General features: G+C 37.0%; 1 protein-coding gene across 2 annotated transcripts in view; it reads right to left on the reverse strand.

Moving 5' to 3' along the window:
* Window positions 1-3,369: 3,369 nt before the first annotated feature.
* Window positions 3,370-25,380, reverse strand: part of EDIL3 (EGF like repeats and discoidin domains 3) — a 268,921-nt gene continuing 246,910 nt past the window's right edge. For both annotated transcript variants that reach the window (XM_084503482.1, XM_084503481.1), the window contains 2 exons: window positions 18,580-18,735; window positions 3,370-7,488 (listed from right to left, as the gene is read on the reverse strand). In XM_084503482.1, the coding sequence (XP_084359608.1) occupies window positions 7,339-7,488; window positions 18,580-18,735 (306 nt within the window). In that variant the 3' untranslated portion in view covers window positions 3,370-7,338. The remainder of the gene's footprint in view (window positions 7,489-18,579; window positions 18,736-25,380) is intronic.

Genomic DNA, 25,380 nt, shown 5'->3' on the forward strand with positions numbered 1-25,380 from the left:
GTGCTCCAACATGAAAAGTGTAATCACCCTTCTGCTTCCTCTTTGTTCTTTCTATTTCCATGCCTATTTAAAGCAAACTGCATGACACTGGCCTGCAGAAAATTCATATATATATATATATATATATATACACAAATACAACATCCTCAACAGAAGTAATCCATGCTTTAATAGATTATTCAAAAGTTCTCCATCAGTACCTCCTCCAACAAAGCCACGGGGCAACACATGAGTTGCAAGTATGAACAAAATTTCTCCAATTCAGAAACTGTAAAGGCATCACCTTTCAAGGGAAAATTAGGATGTATGTAAAATCTAAGGAAAGAATACTCAGACAAAATATTTTCTGTAAATCATCCTATATATTTTCTAATATTATTCTAATATTTTCTATAAATCATTCCATCATCCCAGACCCCAGATATGATTTATGTTATGTGTGTAAAGTTGTGGACTGTTGACACTGGTTATCATCTGTGCCTCTTGGTCATGCCCTTCCACCAGCAAGATGAGGAAGAAAGCAGGAAGAGCTAAAGTGAGAAAGCTTGTTGGCTGAGATATAAAGAGTTTAATGAGTGAAGGAAAGAGGTGAAACAAAAACCAGAACCACCCAAGTGGTGCAGTCATTCACCACCTCCCCAGGTAGACTGATGCCCACCTCCACCCCAGACCTCCTCCCCGCTGTTGATGCTGCATGATATTATAGGGCAGGGGGTATGGGATGGACAGCTTGGGCCAGCTGTCCTGGCTGTGTCCCTGCCCAGCACCTTGCCTACTCGCTGGGGACAGACAGCAGCTGAAATGCTGTGGTGTTGTTAGCTCTGCTGTAGCCACCAGTGCAGAACAAAGCACCGTACTGGCTGCTGCAATGAAAGGTAACTCCAATCCCAGCCTGACCCAGCACAGAAGTCCATGGTATGTAGTGCACACACCATATTGTCTGACATTTTATTAAGAATGTGCTGTATCACTTTATAAGAGGCCTTTGACCCAGTTTCAATAGATTGCCTGTATTTTATGCCCAACAGTCTGAATACTTAATTGTATTTATTGTGGTCGTGGCAATATAATACATTTCTCTACAGTTCCTAATGACCTCTTGCAGTGCTCCAGAAAACCAATATATTTCAGATTGTTGTTCATTTTTGTCAGCTTTTTATTTTCCAGTCTGATGCAAATGTTTAGTGACCTTTCCTACCATATTCTTAGGGCTGATTTCCTTCATCTGGTCATGCAGCCATCAGAAACGTGTCTACTGACCTATCATCTGATGTACAGCCTCAGATAACCATGATGCATTAGTGTGTAAATCAGCGAGAAAGCAACCCCAGAAACATTATCACGATCAATAGGCTGTGTGCTCTGACAGCTCTCACCATTCCTTCTGCCCCACCTGTATTTCACTGGGTTATTCATGCTTCCCATACATCCCACAGGTACAAGACGTGGAGCCTACTTCTGAGTTGATATATACTATATCTATATCTAAATACAATTAGTTTTGCTACTAACATATACTGATACAATGCTACACTCAGTTAAAGTTAAGCTGTGAGACCAAGACATGTTTCCATGTTCTTATGTCCAGATGCATTTAAACCTACATTTACAGCTCTCTAAATGCTGGTACTGACATGTATCATCAAAAGATTATGCATGATCAATGCAGATGTAAAGCTAGGCAACTAAGGCTCATAACAGGATTAAGTCTGCCTGCGTCTTTTATATTATTAACCTAACAGAGTCTTCTGCATTGGAAATTTCATTTAAGGAAAATTATATATTCTTTATTTTAAAAAGAAAATACAAAGTTTGCATCAGTGCAATTATCTCCTGTGTTGTCCTTATTTATTTTATAAGGCTAAGCAATCAGAGGTTGCTCATTGATCACTAAATGAACAGGTTAACTTGCTGTTTGAAAAGAAGGCACAAAGTAAGTCTCATTGTATTTACCACAGAAGTATCAGGGACTACATATTTTATAATGATGTACAGTGTTGATATGCATGTTAATCTCTCCAGCTCATTAGCAACAGGTTTGGGAGGATGGACACTGATAAATAACTGCTATTCTGAAGAGAATTACTAATTATTTTCCTTCAGTGTCTTCATTAAAGTTCCTGGGGAAATACATTATGAAGAATGAGAGGGAAAATCACTTTTCATTTCTTCAGGAGTGGGCCTTGTGTTTCATGAAAGAGTTGCAATTTATAATTAAAAGTCAGGAAGATTCAAGATGTGTATGTTCAGAAATTTATAATTGAAGTGCTAATACTCAGCCACCATTCATCAAAAGGTATTATCAGCTCTTTATATGTGCCATTATATTGTTCTCATTTCTAGGTCTGGTAGAGATATGCAATCAGGAAAAAATCACAACATCTGTTCTGGTACTTTTCTGTTGAAATATGGCACACTGTTAATGTTCAGACTGCACATCTGGCCGACAGACCAACTGTCTGCACACACACATGGATGGATTTTGTCTCTTAAAAGACAACTTTTGGTGAAGGACAGAAGTTGAAAGGGGGTTGAAAGTAAAGCATGTACCTCTGTGAGCTTATTCTAGCAGAGCAGGGAGTAAACCACTGAAGCTCCAACCTTCCTAAGTACACAAAACTTGAAAGTTTTTTTAAATCTCAGTGTTTAAAATTGGGAGTGAATAGCTTTTCTGTGCACCACCTTAAATCTTCCTCAGAAATTAATAAGACATAGTAAATCATACCATGTTTCCCAAGTTTTGAAAATATTTTTCATTCAAACACTGCTTGGACCTTCAGATATGACCATCTTGGTCCACTCCCAAGCGTTGCAGTAGATCTTCTCTAGAGGTTATTAATAGGGCCAGGTTTGCAAGAAATACTGGGAAGCAGACTGCGGAGTAAGGTGCATGAATGAGAAGCGTGACTGTGAGCAAGCACCGGCCCTGTGCTGGTAGCCCTGCTGGAAGTCTCACAGCAGGGCTGCACTGCAGACACCTTTTATCTTTATGGAAATTAATTTGCCTAAGTAGGAGTGCAGAAGAGAGGATAAGAACTGATAAATATCCCAAGGAATCTGACTTGAAGGAAATGAAATTGTCAGTTTACATTTCTGGTGCTCATTTAGACAGCAGAAAAGGTACAAAAATGTTTTTAGTCTCATTGAAACCTTTGCTTTTTTTATCTAGAAGAACAAAGGGAACACATTGAAGGGAGCAGAACACCAGGGTTGATTTTGCCAGAAAAAAAACTTACCTACCACAAAGACCCCATGAAGGAATCCAGGAAAATGCCACCTTCTATCTCTGCTCTGCATTTGCTGTCAGTTTGTCTGAGATAAGTTGTATCTGTTTCAAGGGACTGCAATATAAGTGCTTCAAAAATGGCCTCATTTTTCAAAAGTTTTATTGTTAAGTTTAAAGACTAGACAAGGTCATACTGGTTTTACATCATCCTACATGATTTAAGTATATACAAAACCATTTGAATATTACACAGCTTGAAAGGTTGCAAAGGTCATTGTGTCTGAGACACTTCTGTACTTACTGACACATCAGAAGCCAGCACTGAATATTATAGTTCATATTTGTTGTATAGCAAAGATACACTCATTTAGTATCCTTAGTCTTCAAAACCCACACTAATTTGTATGCAGCCATTCCGAAAGAGAAAGTCAACCCCAAGACCAGAGGCAGTTAACACAATAAGCCCTTAGCATAGATAAAATGAAGCCTTGCACCTGTGCTTGATTTCCCAGGCTAACAATGTAGCACCTTGCAGAGTGGCAGGAAGGTGCCTACAGATACTTAGCTGGTTCAGGGTGAAATTTAATTAGGAAAACACTTCCACTCCTGTTCAATGTCATTGTCACAATTAATATTGAAGCCAAGGACCATTTCTGAGTGTTCTTCCATCCCCTCCTAAGGGGACATTCCCTATATCCACATCTGTTTTGGGGATGACAATTGCTTCCGCTGTTGTGTTAATTTATCACTTGTCCCTTATCTCAATGATTTTCATGCACACAGAGAGGAAAATAAAATTAAAGGGAAAAATCGTAACACCAGACCATATCTGACTCAAATCTGTTTTGTTAAACCTGAAAAATTATTTCAGATTTACACTGCTGACAGAAGGAGCACAATTTGGTACTATGGGTGCACAATACTGTTTAAAGAAAGCTTGTTGGCAGCTAAAAACAATCTCAATGGGAAAAGTCCCACCACATTGGGTGAAAGTGTAAGGGCATCATCTATATGTTGTTTTTTTTTTTTTGATAAATTATCAGAGCATCTTATCACGATGTATGGACTTTTCAGATTGTGAAGGCTGCTGGCAGATGGAAGCTGACAGAGAGTGAAAGGATGAAATTACTCATCTCTAATGCAAAACAAAACAACTGTGTTAGGTATCATGACAACACTACTTTTATATGCAGATAAGTGGGAACAATCAAATTACTAACACAAGACAAATTAACTCAAAGACAAAACTGATGTTGCAAAAGATGACCATGAAAAAAAAATCACTTGGGAATAAAAAATACAAACCAACTTTAAAATAACTTTGTGAACTAGGGGCTCTAATTTTCAGAAATGCCTCCCACTTTTTGGGTATACAGTCAACTAGCTAAATGGCTACATGGTGTTCTTCCTATCTATAAATAAATAAAGGGTAAATTGCACTCCCACAACTGAAAAATAGTTTTGGACATCTTTAAATACTGTGTGCTTCCTAAAAATATAAATATTCTCTTTTTTGAGGTGCCTGACGTGCACAACATGGGCAGTGTGTAACGTAGGAATGCCCTGGTCCTCCAATATTCACAAAACTTCTTGCTCTTTAGAAATACCCCAAGATTGACTTTCTCTTCAAAATTGCTCACTATGTTTGAAGACCACTTCATATATACATCATTAAGGAATGCTGTTAACACAGTTACGGACAAGACAGTAACAGTCTAGTGGCTTTTGTTATGCAGCACAAAGTAAAAAATAAAGAACAAACTTAGCAGTGTAGCACAGGACCTCAACATTTCTTACACATACTTTCACCTTTATAAGACTCTTCTGTAGAAGTCTTTAAATGTCTAAGCCTTATAAAATAAATACTTGTATAAATACAGTTTAAGGATTAAGTCATTTTATAGAGAGGCAGGGTGTTCTGTTTGTTAAAATGTGACAGTTTAAGTGACGCTATCCGAAAACCGCCACCAATATATCCCCAATTCTTGTATGTAAAATTCCTGGCTGCTAATCTAGAGTCTTTCACAGTTAAATGGATTATATATTTTGTCTGTGGTGGAGAATGTGTGATTAAATGCAGGTTTTGAAATCCAAACCGTTTTGTTTCCAAAGCAAACTTTGCCCTTTGCAGACTGTGGGCCAGTTGGGTGTTTGTCTGGGAAGCAGGACCCAGGCTCATACTTCAGCATTTTGGTTTTAGTGAGAGTGTAACAGTGACAAAAAATAAGTTCAGTGACATTTGCTAAAACATGCAGCTGTATATATATATTTTTTATTTTTTTTTCCCCCACATCAACATGTTATGAAATTAACAAGGTGACCCCACGTGCCATCATTTCAGGTAGGAAAAAGCCCCCTCACTCCTTGTCCTAGTTTTTTTTTTTTTTTTTTTTTTCAGATGCTGGTGCTACACTAGCATAGTCATGGAGAACCTAGTGCCTAGGGAACCAGGAGTGCCTCACAAGGTTGGTATCGTTACCTCTGCCACTGGGGAAACGGAGGCACGAGGGTGAGGTGACTTGCCCAAGAGTGCCCAGCAGACAGGTACCAGAGCTGTGACTGCAGCACACTTCCTCAGGCTCTTGCACCTTGCTGCTTGGCCACCCTGCCTCACCAGCTGCTTCAAGGAGCCATGGCCATGTGGCCATGGCCATGTGGCCCACCCACCTGTCCTGTTTCCAGATTCTACAGCCAGGTGTAGCAATGCCGACCATCCCCAGCTTACACCGATGACCCACAAGATCTGCCCTGACATCAAATACCTAACTGTACCTCTGGTGTCCTCCATGCCCCCTCACTGTTCAGTTTTCCCTCCTCAAATCTGTTTATGACACCAGGGCCCTTGCTGACTATCCTGTTGTTCAAACAGCACAGTATGTATGAAGTATCTCTGCAGATGAAGCATGACAAAGATCAGCCTCCTCATGTCTCATCATCTGCAACGACACAGGTGGGAGCAAAGGGTAACAGGTGCCCAGATTTGGTGAACTACAACTTCTCTTGCCTCCATTCTTGTGAAGAAAGACATGACCATTCACATTCTTCTGAATGAAAGACATAAGAGCCTAGTGAGAAGGTTTCCCTGGAGTCAGGAGTCATTCCTCCTGTGCATCTTGTAGCATCTAATTCCCTCACCCCATGTGTGCCTCCTCACAGAAATTCAGGAGGTTTCTGAAGGAATTAATCACGCATACAGCTCCATCTAGAGTTGCTCACTCCTGGGCAAGTCACCAAAGGGCTCAGGATTTATGCTGTGCTGTGTGCTTGTACTTTTGTGAGTACTGAGGATGAGAATCCTCAGGTACCACAGTCTCATCTCAGCCTCCTTGAAAAAGCACACCTCAAGCAGAATTAATACACTTTGGCAAATTCATTAACTTCATAACATACTGATAGCAGATTTTGTTCCGTATACAAACAGGTCACCTCTTTCAGAGAAAACAACATTAAAGGTGATACTGAACAGAAAAGATGTTAGTTATGTCTACTGCATGCAAAATTGAGAAGGAAAATGGGTTTAGCTAGTTGCATGGACTCTGCTGTTGAGATGAAAATAATGAAAGGTAGCTTGTAATATCACAGGTACTGTATTTTACAGTACCATAGAGTATTTTCCAAAATATATGTCATAAATACTGACAGTGTTTGATAGGCACAATTACTATAATGCAGTCATCCCCAAGTAAACTTATTGCTAAAAGCTGCAGTATCACTTTTTGCAAGTAAGATGACAGAATGATTTATGGAGAACTCGTCAGCCCAATGTTTCTAAAGCTGCAAATAAGCTTTGTCACGCTATTTCTCTTCCCTTGTAAAAAGGATGCTGCGGTTTTTCCCTAACACATTTGAACTAGTGCGAACAACTTAAAGGAGAGCTAGAAAGATAATTCCACAGCTAAAGGGACAACACTAACAGATTTCAAGGACAAAATCGGATTGGATCTTTTAAAGGGCAGGCTTAGACCTCCTTGCGAAAGACAGCTAGCGGCCTACCATAAAATGAGCACTTGGTCATGAAAAACCCACTCAGCTTCCTACAGGCTTTGCGCAGTTTCTTCTAGGGAGGGACTGGTAGGTGTGTGGAGAGCTGTGAGGCCTGGCGGAGCCCCGCGTCAGTCCTCCTCTGTGCAGCCCAGCAGCTCCGACCGCAGGGTGATCCGGCCGTACCACGACCATGGGATGATGCGGATGTGCCGGGCGTAGATTGGGGGGTCGATGACATTCTTACGGTGCGTATCATTGTCGAAGTTACCCTGGAACACCTGGAAGACAAGCAGCAAGAATATGGGTGGCTATGTGAGTGCTGAGTGATGACTGAGTGAGCAAGGGGAGCCTGGGACAGATCTCCCTTCTCCCCCTGACACCTGCTGGGTTCAGGAAGGGCTGGTCCTCTCTGCACAGAGTTTTCCACATCTATTCCTCGTGGTTGGCGTTTTATAAGATGTCTGACAAATACTGGCCCAGAACCAGAACTGCATCCCTACTTCGTGAAGATCTACCCAGTGTGTTTCTCAGAGAACAGGGAACGTCCTCTAAAAAAACACCAGATACCTGGAAAATACCTCCATGAAATAATATCCGTGGGATCCAAAAGGACCTGACAAAGCAAGCCAAGTGCCTGAAACTCTGTAAATAGGGGCCAAAGGAGAGAGAAGAAACCTGAAATCTGGTGGGGCAGGTTACAGAGAAATGACCTCATGTATGTGTCCCAGAAGCTGTGTGGGGTCATGGCTCAGGCCTGGGAATTTCACTGCATGACACTGAGGATTCAGTCCTTGGTTGGAAGCACCATTAACATTTACAAAATCAAACATCTTTTTACTTGGCATTTGTATCATGTCAAGTTAATCTCAGGAGATCCTGTTATTGTTTTGAATGAAATAACATTAGTAATTAAAGTTAAGAAGGATTTTTACTCTATCACTCACAAATGTAATTTGGATGCAACTGCATAAGCAATCATAAAGCTAGTGATTCTCAAGGATACTATCTTTTGTTGAAAAATACTACATGAATTAATAGCATTGGTAAGCAGTAAAGTTTGTAATTTAATTTAAAAAAAATCTTTACACAGTATAATGAATGTTTAGACATTATTTCCATTAGTATGTTTTAGCCAATACATCAGTGAGTTCCCAAACTCCTGTCTGTGTTAGAACAATGACAGATTTTCCCCCTAAAAGCCACAATTCAAATTCAAAGGCCACAGTATTACTTTTTGGCAAAATGATCAGATTTTCCTCCTGAGATATTTTCCGTTTATATGGGAAATGTTCAGTGTCTTCAAATGTCAGCCGATTCACTTTCCATTTACAAAAACAGTATCTGATGGATTTTTAACTTGAAATGAGTGAGTTTCATTTGCATCAAGCAGAAAAGGAATATGAACCTTCTGCACAAGTGTTTATATGACTGAATTAGTGCAGAATAACAATTTTCTTGGAAGTTCTTAGGAAAAATGTCAGAGGTTGAATTCAGAAGAAGCTCAACCACTATTTTAGTCTTTAAGCTTCTCTCAAGTGCTATCAATCTGGCATTTTCAACAAAACATGTACACTCCACAAGTGCTGCTCTTTCACAAGTGATATATTTCCCTCCTCGCCTGGCATCTCAGCATAGAGAGTTGGGAGCATTCAAGTACCTAGCAGTTAAGAGAGAGAGATAAAACTGCAAGACAGACTGACCACAGAAACATCAGTGCTGCGACTCTAAGGGAAAAAAATATGTATTTATGACAGGAAAATTTTTTGTTGCCTGAGTACAGTCTTGATTACATTAATCAGCTAGAGCTTGGCTAAGATTGCTTCTGTATTTGAGTTTCATTTGTTGTAATGCAACATACAATAAAAGGCAGTAAGCTCATTTTTAAAATTAGAGTGGCACCCCCCAATGTACAATCTGCAGCAAAGAAAGATTAGAAGTAGAAGGATTTTCATTTGATTTCTTGCACATGCATGCAATATATCTGTTGGTATTTTTTTACCAAGCCAGATGATAAACAATGCAGAGCTACAAATAATTCTTGCTGCAGAGGTACTGGAAAATTCTCTTTTTTTGTTTTCCCCATGGAAGACTTATCTCAGAGATAACATTTTGACTAAGGCTTAGAACAAAAAATGTCTTTGTTTACCAGAAGAACCCATCTACAGCCCTCACATACAGCTACACAAAATCCATACCCACATGCAGCTATGCAAAATAAATGAAAATATCTGATGCAAACCAAGCAACAAAGGAAAAAATTGGATTATGCTATTTACTTAGTGCAGGAAAAGAAAACAAACACACATATGATGTCATTAGCATTTAAATCCAAACTCATCTGTTTTGGAGGCCAATTTATGCAAATCTGAAATTTACCTTTCCTCAAAATTCAAGATCCAGTCCCAAGAAATTAACTCAAAGTGCCAGGTCAGAGTAAGGATTTTAGGGAAATAAATTTATCAGAAAGTGAGCAGAGCTTTGCCAGCATCCACAAATGCGATCAGCATGAAATACAGCACTCCAAGAGCAAAAGTATGGGATTTTTTGTTGTGCACTAATGACAAATTTATTATGGGAAAAGTATGTTATTTGCCATTCTTCACTTTACCTCAGCATAAATTCACTAATGGAATCAAGAAACTTGGATACAACAAGGAGGACAAAGGATAAAATCTGTTCATTGACTTATTGGTAGAAAAAAAGCTATTTCTGTAGCCAAAAATATAAATTTTCTTTATTTACTTGTTGTTTGTGGCCAAACAGTCAATACTAAATGAACCAACTAAGCAATTAAAAGCTTTTGAAGACCTGGTAGCGTCATACCATAAATGATCACTTCTCAGTTTTTGAGTTCATTTCTACAACACCTCTCTGAAAACTGTAGTGGTTTATTAGCATTGAAGAAGCTCATATTGCAAACCTAATACATAGCTCTATGCAATTTTTCATATATTAAAAAAAATAATAATAATAAAAAAAAGCCCAGTAACAAACAAAGCCAAGCTAATTATACTAGGCAAGGAACAGAAAGCAAAGTGCAAGTCACTGATGTGGCAGTGTATAAATCCGGGGTACATGCTCGTTTTGAGTTCTGTGTGGGTGCAAATCTGCTCCTCTCATCTCAACTTCATCAGCAGAAGTGAAGCAGAGCAAATCAGCAAGACAGTCACAAGAACAGAAGGATGCCTGTTAGAATATTATCATATAGACTAAGCCTCTTGAGACTGGAAGGAGGTATGATGGATGTCTATAAAATCATAAATGGCACAATGAAGATCAATCACAGACAATATTGCACTGTCCCCTTCCAGTGAAATAAAACAAATGAGTCACCTAAAGGTCATGGTTCTCCACACAACACGTAATTAAACCATGGCACTCTTTCTCACAATCTTTAGGTATTAGTAAAGATCAGATAAGCCGTTAAGGGTGAGATCAGCTGAGGGCTGTTAAACATATAGGTAAAAGAGAGCTGGAGGCTAGGAAAGAATTACCAGGGAAGAATCATGGCATTATTATTTTTTCTCCGCCGGTTATCTGCTAGAGGATGCTCCCTGTCACGGAGGCAGGCCACTCCTGTGGACAGAGCTTCAGCCTCACTGAACACAGTGGCTGCCACCTCACCAGGTGCCTGTGTTTGTAAAAGTGGGTTTAAGCTCCTAATTTTTGACAATCATGTTTCAGAATGCTTTTTTTTTTTTTTTTTTTTTTATTTATTTATTTACAGTGGGCACATCTATTTATGCCAGTTTGCATACTTAAAAGGTGAAATTTACTAAACATTTACTCAGAAGCTTCACTAAGTTTACACATACACACCCCACACACGTATGTAGCTCCTCTGTAGCTTAGTCTCTTACAGCTGCTATTAAAATAAAAAAAAAAATAGAAAATATATGATAACATTTTATGATCAGTTAATGAAAAAAAAAAAAAGAGAACAAAAGCCTGGAAAATACATAATGATATTCTCTGCAAAAAGATTTCTGAATTTAAATAAATCTTGTTTATAACTGTCAAACAAGCAATTTGGTTGTCTTGCCTTTAAATACTCTCTGAATTTTTTTAATTAGAACTAAGTGTTTTATGCCATAAGCAACAAATCCAAATTAAGACAATGCAAGTTGATTCATCTTTTAAAAAGAAAATGTATCTTTTTATGAAGATACATTTATCATGTATCTTTTATGAAGAATACTTTTAGAAGAACTATCTGAAGAAGAATAGCTTGTGAAAATTGAAATTATTAGAATCAATGCTTGCTCCAAATGTGGGGCTGGACATCTGTTTTTATGGCATGTCCACAGGGCTAATTAACAGATGGCTGCAGCGGGGGGAATTGTGGTGCAAGGAACAAGAAAATTCAGTGAGCCTGATTCTCCACAGAGATATTTCTGGATCCCATTTCTTGCAGAAACTGAAATTATAAGAAAAGTTTGCATTCTAGGTTCCTGATAATAGCAGAGGTTATTACCCAGAGGTTCCTGGGTAATAGCAGAGAACTGAAACTTTTAGCATGCGAGCTTCAGATGGTTCAGTCATTATACTGTCTGCTATACCATAACTGTATGTTTTACTCTGTGCACAGTATTTTATACAGGTTCTTGGACCAGTTAATCCTGCTCATATTGGAGGCAGAGTATTTTAAAGAGTAGCCAGACATGGCTTCCACTGGAGTTTGCTTCAGTGCATTACATCTCAGTGGTATGACAAATAGAGGAACACTATTCACTTCAAACATAAAAGAAAGCTGCATGAAAAATAATTTTTGATAGTGATGTTCCATTATTTCAGAAATACCATTCATTGAAAAAAAAAATTGCTTAAGCAAGAAAGGGAATTTGCAGATAAGAACAGCACATTTAGTTGCTTTGAATTTTTTTTTTCTTGGAGAACAAGAGAACACCATGAAGAGTTACAAGTAAATAACATCAGGTCAAAGATGGTAAAAGATGTCCTGATTTCTTACCAGAAAACGAACTGATGTATTTAGGTATTTGACTGTATTTTAGAACGATTCAGTCCCATGAAAGATGCTTCTACAAAAGATTGAGCAGAGTTTTTTAATATACACAAATAAATGTGCAGATATATGCACCTGTGTTTATGTAGTGATTTAGAGGGCGGATAAATGACATTGTTCCTTTTCAGTTGGTATGTAGAAAATCTCTTTGGGTGGCTGTAGATCCACCACTTCTGATCTTAGCCATCCTTCTGCTCTTCTTTGCTGAGCGCCCAGGAGTGGCTGAAGAGTCAGGATCTGGTTGGCATGCAATGGATAGCTAGGCAAAAGTGTCCAGTGCAAGGACTGTTTTTTACATTTTTGTAATCTATGAATAAAATTATGTGTAACCTGATCATTATTTTTATCTCGAGTTCACAATGGATACCAGGCATGTAAAACTTGTAAAGAATACTAACACATTTTTTTTTCTTTTTTCTTTTTCTACTCAATATATCTTCTGATTCCACTTAAATGGGAATTTTCTCCACTGCACATAGTTTGTGAGTGATTTACAATAGAAAGTTCAAAGCCAAGCAAAAAGAGAAATATTTTGAAGACCAAACTCCTTTAAGAAATGTTTACAGAAATTCACGTTAGCTCAGCTGAAGGTAATAGGAGCCACCTGTAATTTAAACCAGTGGAGAATTTAGACTAAGGGCTTGAAAAACTTAGACAAACACTCAGAGGGACCCTGGGAGGCAAGACACAGTGTTGAAACATTGCCCTGATCTTGCATGGGGTCAATATATTGATATATGTTGTTTATGCTCAATAGGGCTGTTTTGCTTTGTGCAAGCCTTATCATCAGTCAAGTTCCTTCAGGCAAAATACCAGGAAAGCACAACACACCATCCACACCACACAGAAAAATGGGCCACAGATTCTAAGCTGTAAGCAAAATTTCCACTCTCCTTTCCAGTCAGTCACACAAACCAGTGAAACCTAACTGACTGGTAGTTTCTTGTCGCATCTCAGGTGAAAAAAATCAAGTATAATGGAGATTTTTTCCCAGTGAAATTAAAAATATTCTATTAAATTAAAATAAAATATAATATATTAAATAGGAGCACTAAATAAAAATAATATAAATAATAATAATACAATTACTGCTTAGCTATGTCGAATATGTGGGTTGTTTATAGGAATTTGATCTATCAATTTAAATCAGGTATTATTATAATCCAACATCAAAAAGAAAAAAAAAAAAAAACAGTAAAACCTAGCAGAAACCTGGTAATCCAACTTCTTGCTTACATGTATGTTTTTGTCTTCTGTTCCTATAGCAATTAATGAGACATACAAAGCATATAGCTTATAACTTGTTCTTCGGTTTGTCCACAAATCCAGTGGCCGTTGTCTACCTGCAGTTACTCGCACATCTGTTGGCTAATAAGAATTGACAATACTACAATGTGCTAGACTTCCTTAGACTACTTTCACATATGTACTCATTTTAAAAATCAGCCTATAAAATGCCATTTGACTCTGCAGTTGGCCTTGAGTTACTTACAGCATGTCATGCAATTTATAAATCACATTTGGAATGTGATCCAAAAAAAAAAAAAAAGGTCAAATCTGGTTTGGTTGCCCTTAGCGTTGTAGAAATAGTGAGCTACTGACCTCTAGTTGAGGAAAACAAGATAGCTCTGGTCCTTTTCCTAACATGTAGCTTCCTCCTACTTGCCAACCAGCAATTTAATTTGTTTATTTTTTTGCATCGTGAAAAGAATAGGAAAAGAATTCATATTTTCAATGGATCTCATACAAACTATTTAAAATGAATGAGAGAACAAGAAAAGTATTGAAGAAATGTTTTTCTTTTTTTTTTTTCTTCTTCTTTTCCCCCCACTACCACTAACTTTTAGTCTGCATTCACAGAAGCTTAGCATAGATGTGAACTAAAATCAATGGCAGTTGAAACAGCAAAAGGCAAACAGGAGCTGCAGGAGTCTGTTCTTGGAACAACATTTCCATTTGTTACTGGGCAAAGAAGAAAACTGAATACCACATTTCCTTCTGTTTAAAACAACTAATTTGTTGAAGGGTCACCTTCAACAAATATAGGCTGCAGGTAGTGCACTTGTGAGTACAAGATACTATTTTTTTGTTTGTTTGTTTTTCTGTTTTTCTCTGTACAATAATTTCACAAATGATGTAAAAAAAAGAGACACAAGTGAGTAGCTTCAGGAATTCATTAAGATCTGCTGATGCATTTGGAGTCTTTCCGTAAACTACTGAACAGTGAGATGATCAGCACCAGATAGGGTTAATGTGCTTTAAAGTCACTATATTCATCCACAAATCCTTATTTTCAGGCTGAAATATCTCCATAATTTCTGGATGTGAGATATTCTTTTTTTTTTCCTTGTAAAATGACATATTTGTTTGGACTTCAAAACATGTTGTTTTTCCTTTATCTTTTCTTCTTTTCTCTGAGAGTTTTTGGAACCATCTTTCTCCTAAACTATTGGATGTCTGGACAAGGATCACAAGGATGAGTAAATCACCTGTGGGGGAAATCAGAAATCTATATATTCTATCCTTCTCAGAAGAAATCATTACACACAGTTATTAAATAGAATGAATAAGGGTAAATTATGAATAATTTATTCTCACTGCTGTTGATAGTTGCCAGTGTCTACCTTTCGTCTCCCTTTTGTATCTTCAGGGGACAGCAAAAAACATTTAAAGCTTCACTTTGCTGTGAAAACAGAGTTTCTTCTGAAATGTTCTTCCATTTTGGGCCAAACCTTACATCTTTACTTAAGCAAAAGAAATTGGTGTGGGTGTCGTGAAAAGGCACTACTCTAAGGCAGGACCAGTTATGCTGTTTCTCTTCTGCTCCTCATGGATGATGCATAGCCTTGTGTTTTCTTTGGTTGTTTTTATTTTTCATTTGTCTTTTGTGTCACTCCACTGCAAAGGAGTGGGCAAGAGAACATCCAGTATTTTTGCTGCTGCACACTACCAGTGGGCAAACCTCATGAAAGCACACTATTACTGTATACCAGGCTGGTGTGGTGATGAAGGGTTTCACATCAAAATGAAAGGTTTTACTCAATAATGCTCCGTGCCTTGGGTATTTAATGTAATTAATATGTTCTCAGAATGAAATGGAGGTTAGAAATGTAAATGTTTGTTAAAAGTGCAGATGTGACCAAGCTTTTCCCATTTTGGAAGGTGGGATCAAAATTTGCAGTGGTCTTGACAAACCGGAGAGATGGATGGTGCAATTAGTACACACCAGAATAATGGTGTGTACCAAGCCAAACCTTAGGAAGTGATAAGCAATATCAGAGATGACAGAGCAGGCAGTAGTTCTGTACTAAAGACTACATAAATTAGCACAGATTATAAATTGGATCTGAGGAAATAATAACATGCCGTTACAAGTAAAGGAAGACACATACAGAGATCTCTTTCTCCCTCTCTCTAATCTATCTATATCTATATCTATAGGTCTATCTATTGTAAAACAGATGACATAGTATTTCGGCTTGATATTAATCAGATCTCATTTGAAACACTCCAACAAGTCTGGGAAACCAGCTTCAAAAAGAGGTTGTCCAAGCAGAATCCAAAAGAATAATTTGAAGCTGAGAAAGCATACCATATAAAGGAAGACTGAAAGAATGAAGATTATTTGTTCCCATGAAGAAGCTGAGAAGAAAGATGTTAACATACTTCAATCAAAGCAAACTGTGTTAAAAAAGGAAGATAAAATCTGTTCCTTGTGTCCTCTGAGGACAGAGAGGTACTTTGACAGAGCATTGCAGGATGCAACCTTTCCACCTTTAACGATATTTAAGCACTGGGTTTGACTGCTGATACTGTAAAATTTTCATCACTGACTATTTCTAAGAACATATTGAACAATACTCAGGTGAAGAATGGTTTATGATATGAGCATTGTACTTTGGTCAGGTGAAGGACAAGTAAATGAATTAAGTCTTGACTTAATAAAGAGTTTTGACTTTTTAAGCCAGCAAGTTTAAACCTTAGTTCAGACAAGGAAGAACTACTTGCCCTAGGGTAAAGGACCTGGGGTTTGCTAAATCCCATTTTCTATTCAGAAGACCTCAGAGGAGATTGGTGAGAGAGGTCAAGAGGTACATGTCCTTGTGATCTCTCCAGGTCTTTTTCAGTACTACCTTGAATATCTCCAGAGAAGGAGACTCAACAACCTCCCTCCTATGAAGTTATGCCAAGCTCACTGACAACTAGCATTTTTGGAATGTTCTGAAAGACTCTGGATGGCTTTTGTCATCTGAAAAAAAAATGGAAATAGTAAAAATACTTTTTTTTAATGTTTGTGTATCAAAAGACCGAAGACTAGACCCTTATCCAGTGATCTTGTTTACTTTGTACAAATTAAAATTCAGAAGATATAATTTCTGATTTTGAGTTAGGTGAATTCAATCACATTCTGCCTTTAATTGCTCTTGATTTGTTAAAGAATCATAATAAGATGCATTTATTTTATTCTTAGGGATGTTAATTAATATGGGATGGGAGATGTTTTAATAAGACAATGATTAAGAGTTTTTCATTGTTCATAGCGGACTGTGCATATAGCAATTAACAATCTACCTGATGATGAAAGCAGAAAGAATTTAATTACTTTGGAAAATGTTATAAACAAGTGTGGACTGGAACAGTGAGACTGCATTTTGTTTTAGATTTGCTTGTGACTGTTACTGTGTTTCTCACTGGAGACTGGAACACAGGTTTCCTTTTTCAGTAAAATGAACACAACAGTTCAATAACAGAAGTTTGGCTTGGAGAAGACATTTCTTTCAGAGTGAATCTTTCACTTCTGCTTTTAAATGCCAGAGATTTAAAATGGGATGTGTGCAAAGTACTGAAGTGCCTATCTGTCATTTACGTTGAATGCATTTACGGTACGTTTACAAAAGGTGAGTTGTTTCTTTCCAATTTTTATCTGGCAACCAATTATACCAGACACATCCACAATCATAGGTGTCAGGACCTACTCTGTTGGATGGCTAAAATAGCTGATTTTTTTTTTTCCCGTTTAAAAAACCTTTAGAACTTGTTGGGGAAAAATCTCGTTGAAGGATAGAACCACAGTGAGCAGCCACTTGGCTGCTTGTGACTTGACAGTGTCATCTTTTAATAATAATCCTCTTACAAACATAACATTTCTATGCACACATGAAGTTATGTACATATGTACATATTTAACCCAGTAATGCAGGATAGCTTACACTAATAAATGACTATATATACGATCAATCAGATAAAATCAGTAAAAATTAAGAGATGCTGCTGTCTAACCCCTCATCAGCAGATCTGCTTGTACTCATGCAACATAGATCAATGCATATCAAAAGCCTTCTCATTACCTAATAAATAAATAAATAAATATTGAATTAACCTATATAAAAATACTCTTTCTTTTATTCTAAGAAAAATAAGTACAAGTGGAAATATTTATTACTCCGATAATATAGATGTTAAAACCACCAGGTATGAGACATATATGTCAGACATATCAGCCATCTGGTATTTTTATTAATGTACATTTTGATTCAATTAGACATAATCCCACTAATATATTTAATAAATAATTCACATTTTGCCAGCTTTCTTAATGTATCCCTTAAGCAATGCATATGTGTTCAGGTTTTCACAGTATAAAAGTGTTATACAGTTTAAAGGAAATGTATAATGAATAATATCCTAAATAACAAGAGAAAAGTTAATTGCTTCTAAGTAAATCAATCAGGAAACCTATACTTTCTTTACACCTCCCATTAAATGTTTGCAAAGGAAGTTATGAAAGTTTTTATGTTTTGTATTCTTTTAATAGTGTAATAAAAATAATCTTTCCATTGGGTATTTGAAGCCCTAGAGTGAATAATTTCCTTAAAAAAAAAAAAAAAAAAAAAAAAAAAGAGAGAGAGAGAAAATGGCTAGGTAATGAGGTGCATTAAAGATGTGCTTCACAGAAAATTATAGAAAATAGTGCACACTTACAAGAATATGCACTGAGACACTGTTTTCAAATATACAAATAAACTGCTATTTATATACCTTCTTCTGTAGAGTTTAAGGAAGAAATAATTTCAATAAATGGAGAACTGTAAAGTTTTATGCCCCATATTTAACAGCATTAAATCAGGTGCATTGCACTGATAGGTATGACATTATTGCACTGTGAATGTCACTGTGTTATACGACCCTTTTTTATTCACCTTTACTTTTATCTGTGGGACCCTATGCATAGCAACCCCATAAAGCAAGCATTGTGTAATAATCTACAGGCTTCCAGCACTGAAATTACTCCAGGCATTACTACTCCCTATATGCAACCACAATATCATTTTTCTCTTTGCTTTACCTTATCCTTCTTTTGTTTTTCATCCTGGTATATTATCCAGCGCTCCCCATCATTACTGTAAGCAAGCTTGTACGATCCCACAAACTGGACATGACCAAAATCTTTAGCTCCTTGAGTAATTATGCCAGTGACCTTTGTAGGGACAAGAAGGTCGACCTAAACAAAACAAGACACAGGAGAACATAATTAGAACAGTTTCACACAAAAATCACATCACAAAAAAAAAAATATTAAAACAGTGCATTGCTCTTTTAGGTGAGATGTTGGCACAATGTAAGACATCTTTTCTTCTCCATTCTCCAGGTTAGTGTTAGACGACAGAGAAATTCACTTCTGTATCCCGTTTGTTATTCATTGTTTTTACCACATCACGGCGCAAACAGGACAATCTTGTACTGTTTTTGATTGTCGTAGGTGCTACACACATTCCTAACAAAAGCACAGTCTCCGCTGCAACACATTCATCGCCAGAGTGTGTTCCCTTTTGCTCATATTAATCAGAACACAGCATGCCAAAGGATGATTCCCCAATTCCTTTCTATTTCCTTTGCAATGACAGAGACTGTGCTTTATAAAGTCTTTTAAAAATTTGCTATCATATATTTCCTACTGAACTCTCTTTAAGACTCGTATGTCTTTTTCTACCTCTAAAGCTCTAGCTTTTAGCACTGACATTTTGGAGCTTTTTATTTTATAATCATAGCACAAATAAAATTCAAATTCAAATAAAATCTTAAAGCCTAAAAAAATCTGGGCTTTCATGTATCTCTCACATGGGTCTGCACATTTGTGATGAGTTTTTTTTGCACCAGATCTCTACACTGAATATAACAAATCTGGGCTAGATGCCTTGGCTTAAAGTGATCAAGGAACAGAATGGAATAATAGAAATAAATTGACTTAATAACATTTTTAGAAGAAGAATGGAAGAGTTCCCTATTAGAACTGACATTTTCTGGAAATGTGAAGGTAAAACTTCACATTAAATTCCGCATCCTCCTGCAAAGCGTTAAGCTAGTAATAAAAATTAAAAAATAAAACCCAGAAAACAGAACAGAGATAGATTTATTTCAGACAATAAATAGCTGTGAAACAGTCAGCATTTTCAATATTGTCTGTTAAATCAGGCTAGACAGACTAATAGTAAAAAAATTACAGTAAAATGACAGAATTGCTGAATTCCAAGAGAAGATGTGGGATATGTTTTTATACCAAAAAAAAGTTCAAACGAAAAGGTGAAAGAATTGAGGATCTTTGGCAGATCAAATTCTGAAGAGCTAGTCTTGAAGTTTTGGGAAACTGAAGCCCTCTGAACAGGCCAAATTTTCAATGAAGACGTAGGGAAAAGGAGAAGAACAGCTGTGAAAGCACAAGATATTAATAATGAGAAAAGAAGAAAAAATAAACACGCGTAAGAAGTCATGCCAATTCTTTTACACTGTGTGTACTACAGTTTGGACCCAATAAAGATGAAAATGCGGAGAAGTATAAGGATGCATTTTTAAGAAACGAAGATGAAAAATGACTGTTCAGAGCAATCAGACAAGGAATACTGGAGACATCTGCCCCAACACTTGAAGACAAGTAGCAAATAATGAGTATGAAATCCTTTCCAGAAAAGGAATAAATTAGAAGCTGAGAAAACATGACAGTAAATGGAAAATGGCATTTCCCAGAGATGGTCCAAGAGTCTTGGTTCTACCAGAACAAAGGCATTTATTGCCATCCAACAGCAGCAAAGTTGCTCAGAGGAGAAACCCAGAACCCTAGGAGGATTCCTTCCATTGGGAGGATAAACTATTTTTGTTTTCTCTTTCTTCAGTGGAGAGAAGGAGGGTCTGAACCAAGGATCACTCAGAGCAGCAGCCTCCTGTGGATGTTCTCATAGACTGTTTCCTTCCATAAGGAGTGGAAGAGTCTAGCTTCAATGGCCAAAGTGGGCCTCTGGGAGCTAAATACCGCTAATCAGTTAATGCTTTTATGAATTAATAAACACTGGGTCTCCAGACCTTAATTCCAAATATTTTTTGGAGCTGGAATGAGTAGTCTGTTTTTCAGAAAGGCTGATCTGGTAGAGAATCATTAATTTGACTACACTTTCAGGCAGCATTTGCACTAAATTTCAGAGTCAAATTTAGATGCTGTTTATAAATAATTTTGACATTAACGTTTTCCAATGGTAACTTTTTTTAAGCAGAGGATGTTTCCTATACTAAAAGTTAGTACATCTCCTGCTAACATGAAAAAATGCATCCATAAAACCAGTTGTTTATTTTTAAAATGTCAAGAGATATGTAAAAGGATTTCACAAATATTTATTTTAACATGGCCGTGACATTCAGAGTATTTCTCTTCTCACTGAAATTCAGAACAAGAAAAAGGTCTTACTCATATTCAGGGGATTTCAGAGGTAAAATCACAATAAATCTTTATTATAATCCAGATCCAGATTTAATAAAAATGTCCTAGTAACAATTGTTTTGTGCTTACAGTACATATTTATTGGCCTTATACTCTTGTTCAGAAAAATGATGTGGGAAGCTGGAAAATAATTTAGCATTTTTTTCTTTTTATTATTATTATTTTTTTCCCCTGAAAGACTTATTAAATATTACTATGTAGAATATGTTTCTGTGTGTGCATGTTTATGTGTGTGTGTGTTTTATACAACAAAGAGAGAAAGAAAAAAAGACGGCATTAATAGATAGGGACTGTTCTACATCTTGACAGTACAGACAATAGAAATTGCTGAATACGAAGAAAAAGAAAACAAGAATGCACCCAAGTCTTTTTCTCTTACTTTGGTATCTTATTTACTTGTTTGTCCATAAGCCAATAAGAAACCTTTGTGTAATAAAGACTACTTTTAACCCATCATTAAAACAAAAACAAACAAAAAGCTGTTTTTACTGTGTTGCTTTATTACATCCTGGAAAGGGTTATAACACCCTTTCTTTTCATCCTTCCTATTGAAAGTACTTTAGAGCAGAAAGGTGAGAAGAATTTACCCCAATTTCTAGGGCAAACATCTGCACTAAAATAACAGAACATCAGAACTTCCTATCAGGATGCAGCACACATTTATTCAGTTAGTGCAGATTGCAACTAACAGGCAATCAAACAAATTGCCAGGGAGAGAAGTTGAATTAACACACAACCACTGTGTGCTCTTCAAAGCTGAATGTGATTAACCTGATCAGAATGTGACTTTGGCTTTTTTAGTGCAGCAGAATTTAGAGTGAGGTGGAGGCAATTAGTCTGCGACTGATAGGATCATTAGCTGGTTACACGAAGAACCATGGTTTACAGTTTAATGTACATTCCTACAAGCAGCTGATCAAAAAGCAGTTTAACATCTTGTCTCTGGAAGAACTCTCTTGGGCTATAGCTGCTTCCTTTGTAAATATCTATTTCCCACCTTGCTTCAGATGTTAAAGATGATTTAGTTTGATTTAGAGAATTTAAGAAAAGTGCCTAGAAAAACTCACCTGAACATGAAACTTTCTTAATGAAATGGATGTGCAGCATGAACTGTGTGGCACTGTACAGTTAGACACAGAGTGACTAGTACTTCTATTTACACTGTAAGTAGGTCTGCTTCATCAGGGAAAAAGTCATACAGGTGTTCTGTCCCTGCTGTGAGTGGTCCAGAGCTAAAAAAAACCTTGACTTTCCCTACTTGTCTGTGCAGGTGTGCTGAATTTTCATATAAATATCTTTGCAGCTAGACTCTTAGAGAACTGCAACTAGATGCAGATACTTGCAATCTGGCAACACTCCTTCCTCCCAGGAGCAGGAACATAAGGATATAACACTTTTAGACATTTGGAACAGCTGCCCGAGAGCCAGTTTGGATTGGCAAGCAGTACAGCATGCACTGAGCTTGAACACATCTATAATGATTCTGGACTCAAGCTGCTCTTCGTGGCAATGGCTTGGTTATCCATTACATCAAGAAACTTGATGCATGTGGAGTCAATGCACTACAAAATAGCTGCTATAGCTCTCTGAATATTCCCTCCTCACTTCCAATGCACGTTTTCCCTCTTTTACATGCTTACTATTTTAGACTGGGAAACCAGTAGGCACAGGTAGCCTATGTTTATATGGACAAGCAGCAGAGTGCAATGGGTGAAGATGTGCAAAGCAATGGATATTTACACCAGGTTGCCTACACAGTGAGTACTACAGTGATTTAACTTCCAGCTGGGTTGGGCGAACTTCTGGAGCATGTTTCTTGGCTTAATTTCACCTGAAAAAAAATCTGCATCGTGATCTGTGATGCCCTCTGAAGACACTCCATCATGTAAACTAAAGTATGGGAAGTGGAGACAATCTTAAAAAAAAACAAAACTCGCTTCCTTATCTACATTGCAATGTTAGAGGAGAAGAACCCTCAGAATCCAGGGGGCACTGGATCCTATAAAGCAATGAAGATAATGGTGAGGTGGCTCTCAGCTGACCTTCAGCTCTGCATCTAATCACCTCAGCATTTATAATCTCAGCTTCAATTCTCAGATTGAAAGGAGAGAGATGAAATAGAAGATCTCAGGAGTGCTGAGAGTTAAGGTATTGGTTAGTTAATCTGTCTTTTTTAATTGATTATTTAAATAGCTCATTTTAGTCTGCTCCTTATAAAGATATTATGTTTCTGCTCCCAGTATAGCTAGCCCTGTGCCCAGTTACCTTTGTGGTTTTGTGGATTGTTTTTTTATCAGCTATTGCCAGATAACTCAGATGAAGTTCTATGTTTCCTACTCATCAAATAAGAGTCCCTTGGAGCAGAAGTACTAGGAATGAGAAGGAAGAAATCTGGGTCATCTGAACATAAGGGAAACACTGGCAAGGTGTTACCAGCACCTGCCTGTAAAAGACTGAAAAAGAAGGCCTGCATGGCATCTATGTCACCGTGATGCAGAGCAGTCTATCATAAATTCTTGCCCTGTGTGGAGGTCTTATATATTTTAGGATGCTTAAGCTAATATTAGACACGCGTGGTTAGCACCTGAATCTCACCAAGACAGTCTAACACACTTCAGCTCTCCTGTGCAGGTTCTCTACTCTTCATCTAAGACCTTGATTCCCACTTTTTTTTTGTTTTGTTTTTTAATGGGAGAAACTGGCGTACACAGATTATTGCTATATTCACCAAAGCCTACAAGAGAGTGAAAGGCTTGTAGTGTCTACACCGAGAAGTCAGAATTGCAGCTCTCCTTATTGTATTGCACTGGACGTAAGACATTCAACATTTGCCTCCATGCCCAGTCACTGGAGATAATAGGAAAATTGGTGGTGTTACAGTACCTGCTGCAGATGGGTGACATCTATATGCTACTAACAAAATTTCAGCAGCACGTCTTGCTTGTAAACTATGAAGCTTAGAATTTCAGGCTGTTCTCCAAAGGTTCAGATGAGAGGGAAAAAAAAAAAAAAACAACCTACCCCAAACTACAATCCATCATGACTAATTGCACCTAAAGACTTTGAAGGAAAAAAAAAAAAGCAACTACACATCCTTGGTTTATTATTAGGATTACCACTGCAGATTCAGAACTAGCAGAGTGTTGTCAGTATAAACATTTAGATACACACTATGAAGGTAAGTATTTATTAATTTAACCTGAGACAAGTTATGAGACAAAAGGAAGTGCTCTAGAAGAAGCCATAATAATTTGATAGGAATAAGCATTTCAGTGCATTTTCTTTAATATACGTCTAAAAAGGAATTTTATACGTTCAAAATGAAATTAACTACAAATGTATTTACATTTAATTGGGGTCATATTACTTTGTATATGTTTAAAATTAAAATTCTACTCATGTACCTAGGTGGAAATGGGTTGTTGTCAGATGAAAAAAAAGATTAAAGAATGCAATTCTTTTTCTTCCTAAAAATGTAGTGTTTGTTTTGCTTGCTTCTTTCTCAATTTAAGCTTAGACTTCAACATTATTTTAACATCATGCCACTATATTTTTAACAGTTCTAGTCCTGTAGGTTAAGATAATAAATACAACTATTATTATTTACTCAGATTTGCCTCTTCTTAAAGAACAAATTTCCTCTGAATTGCTTTATGACTGCAGCAACTACATATAAGAAACAGCATTAGAAAGAATACTATATGCCTTCAGCTCTCCTCAGTACAATTTAAAAGCTAGACACTAGGGTATGAGGCCTGTTGCTTGAAATCTTCATGGACTATCAGAAAATAGATTCCACACTGTTATTTTGAAATCTGAATGCATAAAACATACACACAGGAGCTCACAATTCACTTAATTTCTGTGAGAAACTCCTCAAGTAGCAGCTATTTCTGACATTGTACAGATTGTGTGGATACTTCATTAATGTACTTACGTACTTGGTAATCGTTATTATTTATGTATTATGTGGGAAAAAAAAAGGAAACAGAATACCTGAATTACTATATTTTTTAAGTGTTTTAAGAAAAACATTAAGATAAATAATCTATATGATCCACCGCACAGTCAGTTTAAGAACAGGATCTACTTCTTACAGAGCAACATTTTATAACCACACTTCAGTAAACCATGACCAATCTCATTTTAATGATATCTTAAATGCCAAAATGTAATAAAATGAAATAAAACTTTAGCCTTAGGATCTGGATTTTCCAGAGCAGCAAGGGGAGCTTCTACCTATTTCCTATGGGAACCTAACACAGTTAATGTTCTGAGGTCACATAGGCCCTCTGGTAATTCCTGCCTGCAGCACGCATAGGATAATACTGTTTTCATACTGATCCTGCAAACTGGAATGATTTCTGTGAGTGTTGGTAA

The sequence above is a fragment of the Aythya ferina genome (assembly GCF_964211825.1).
Source record: "Aythya ferina genome assembly, chromosome: Z".
NCBI classification, from domain to species: domain Eukaryota; kingdom Metazoa; phylum Chordata; class Aves; order Anseriformes; family Anatidae; genus Aythya; species Aythya ferina.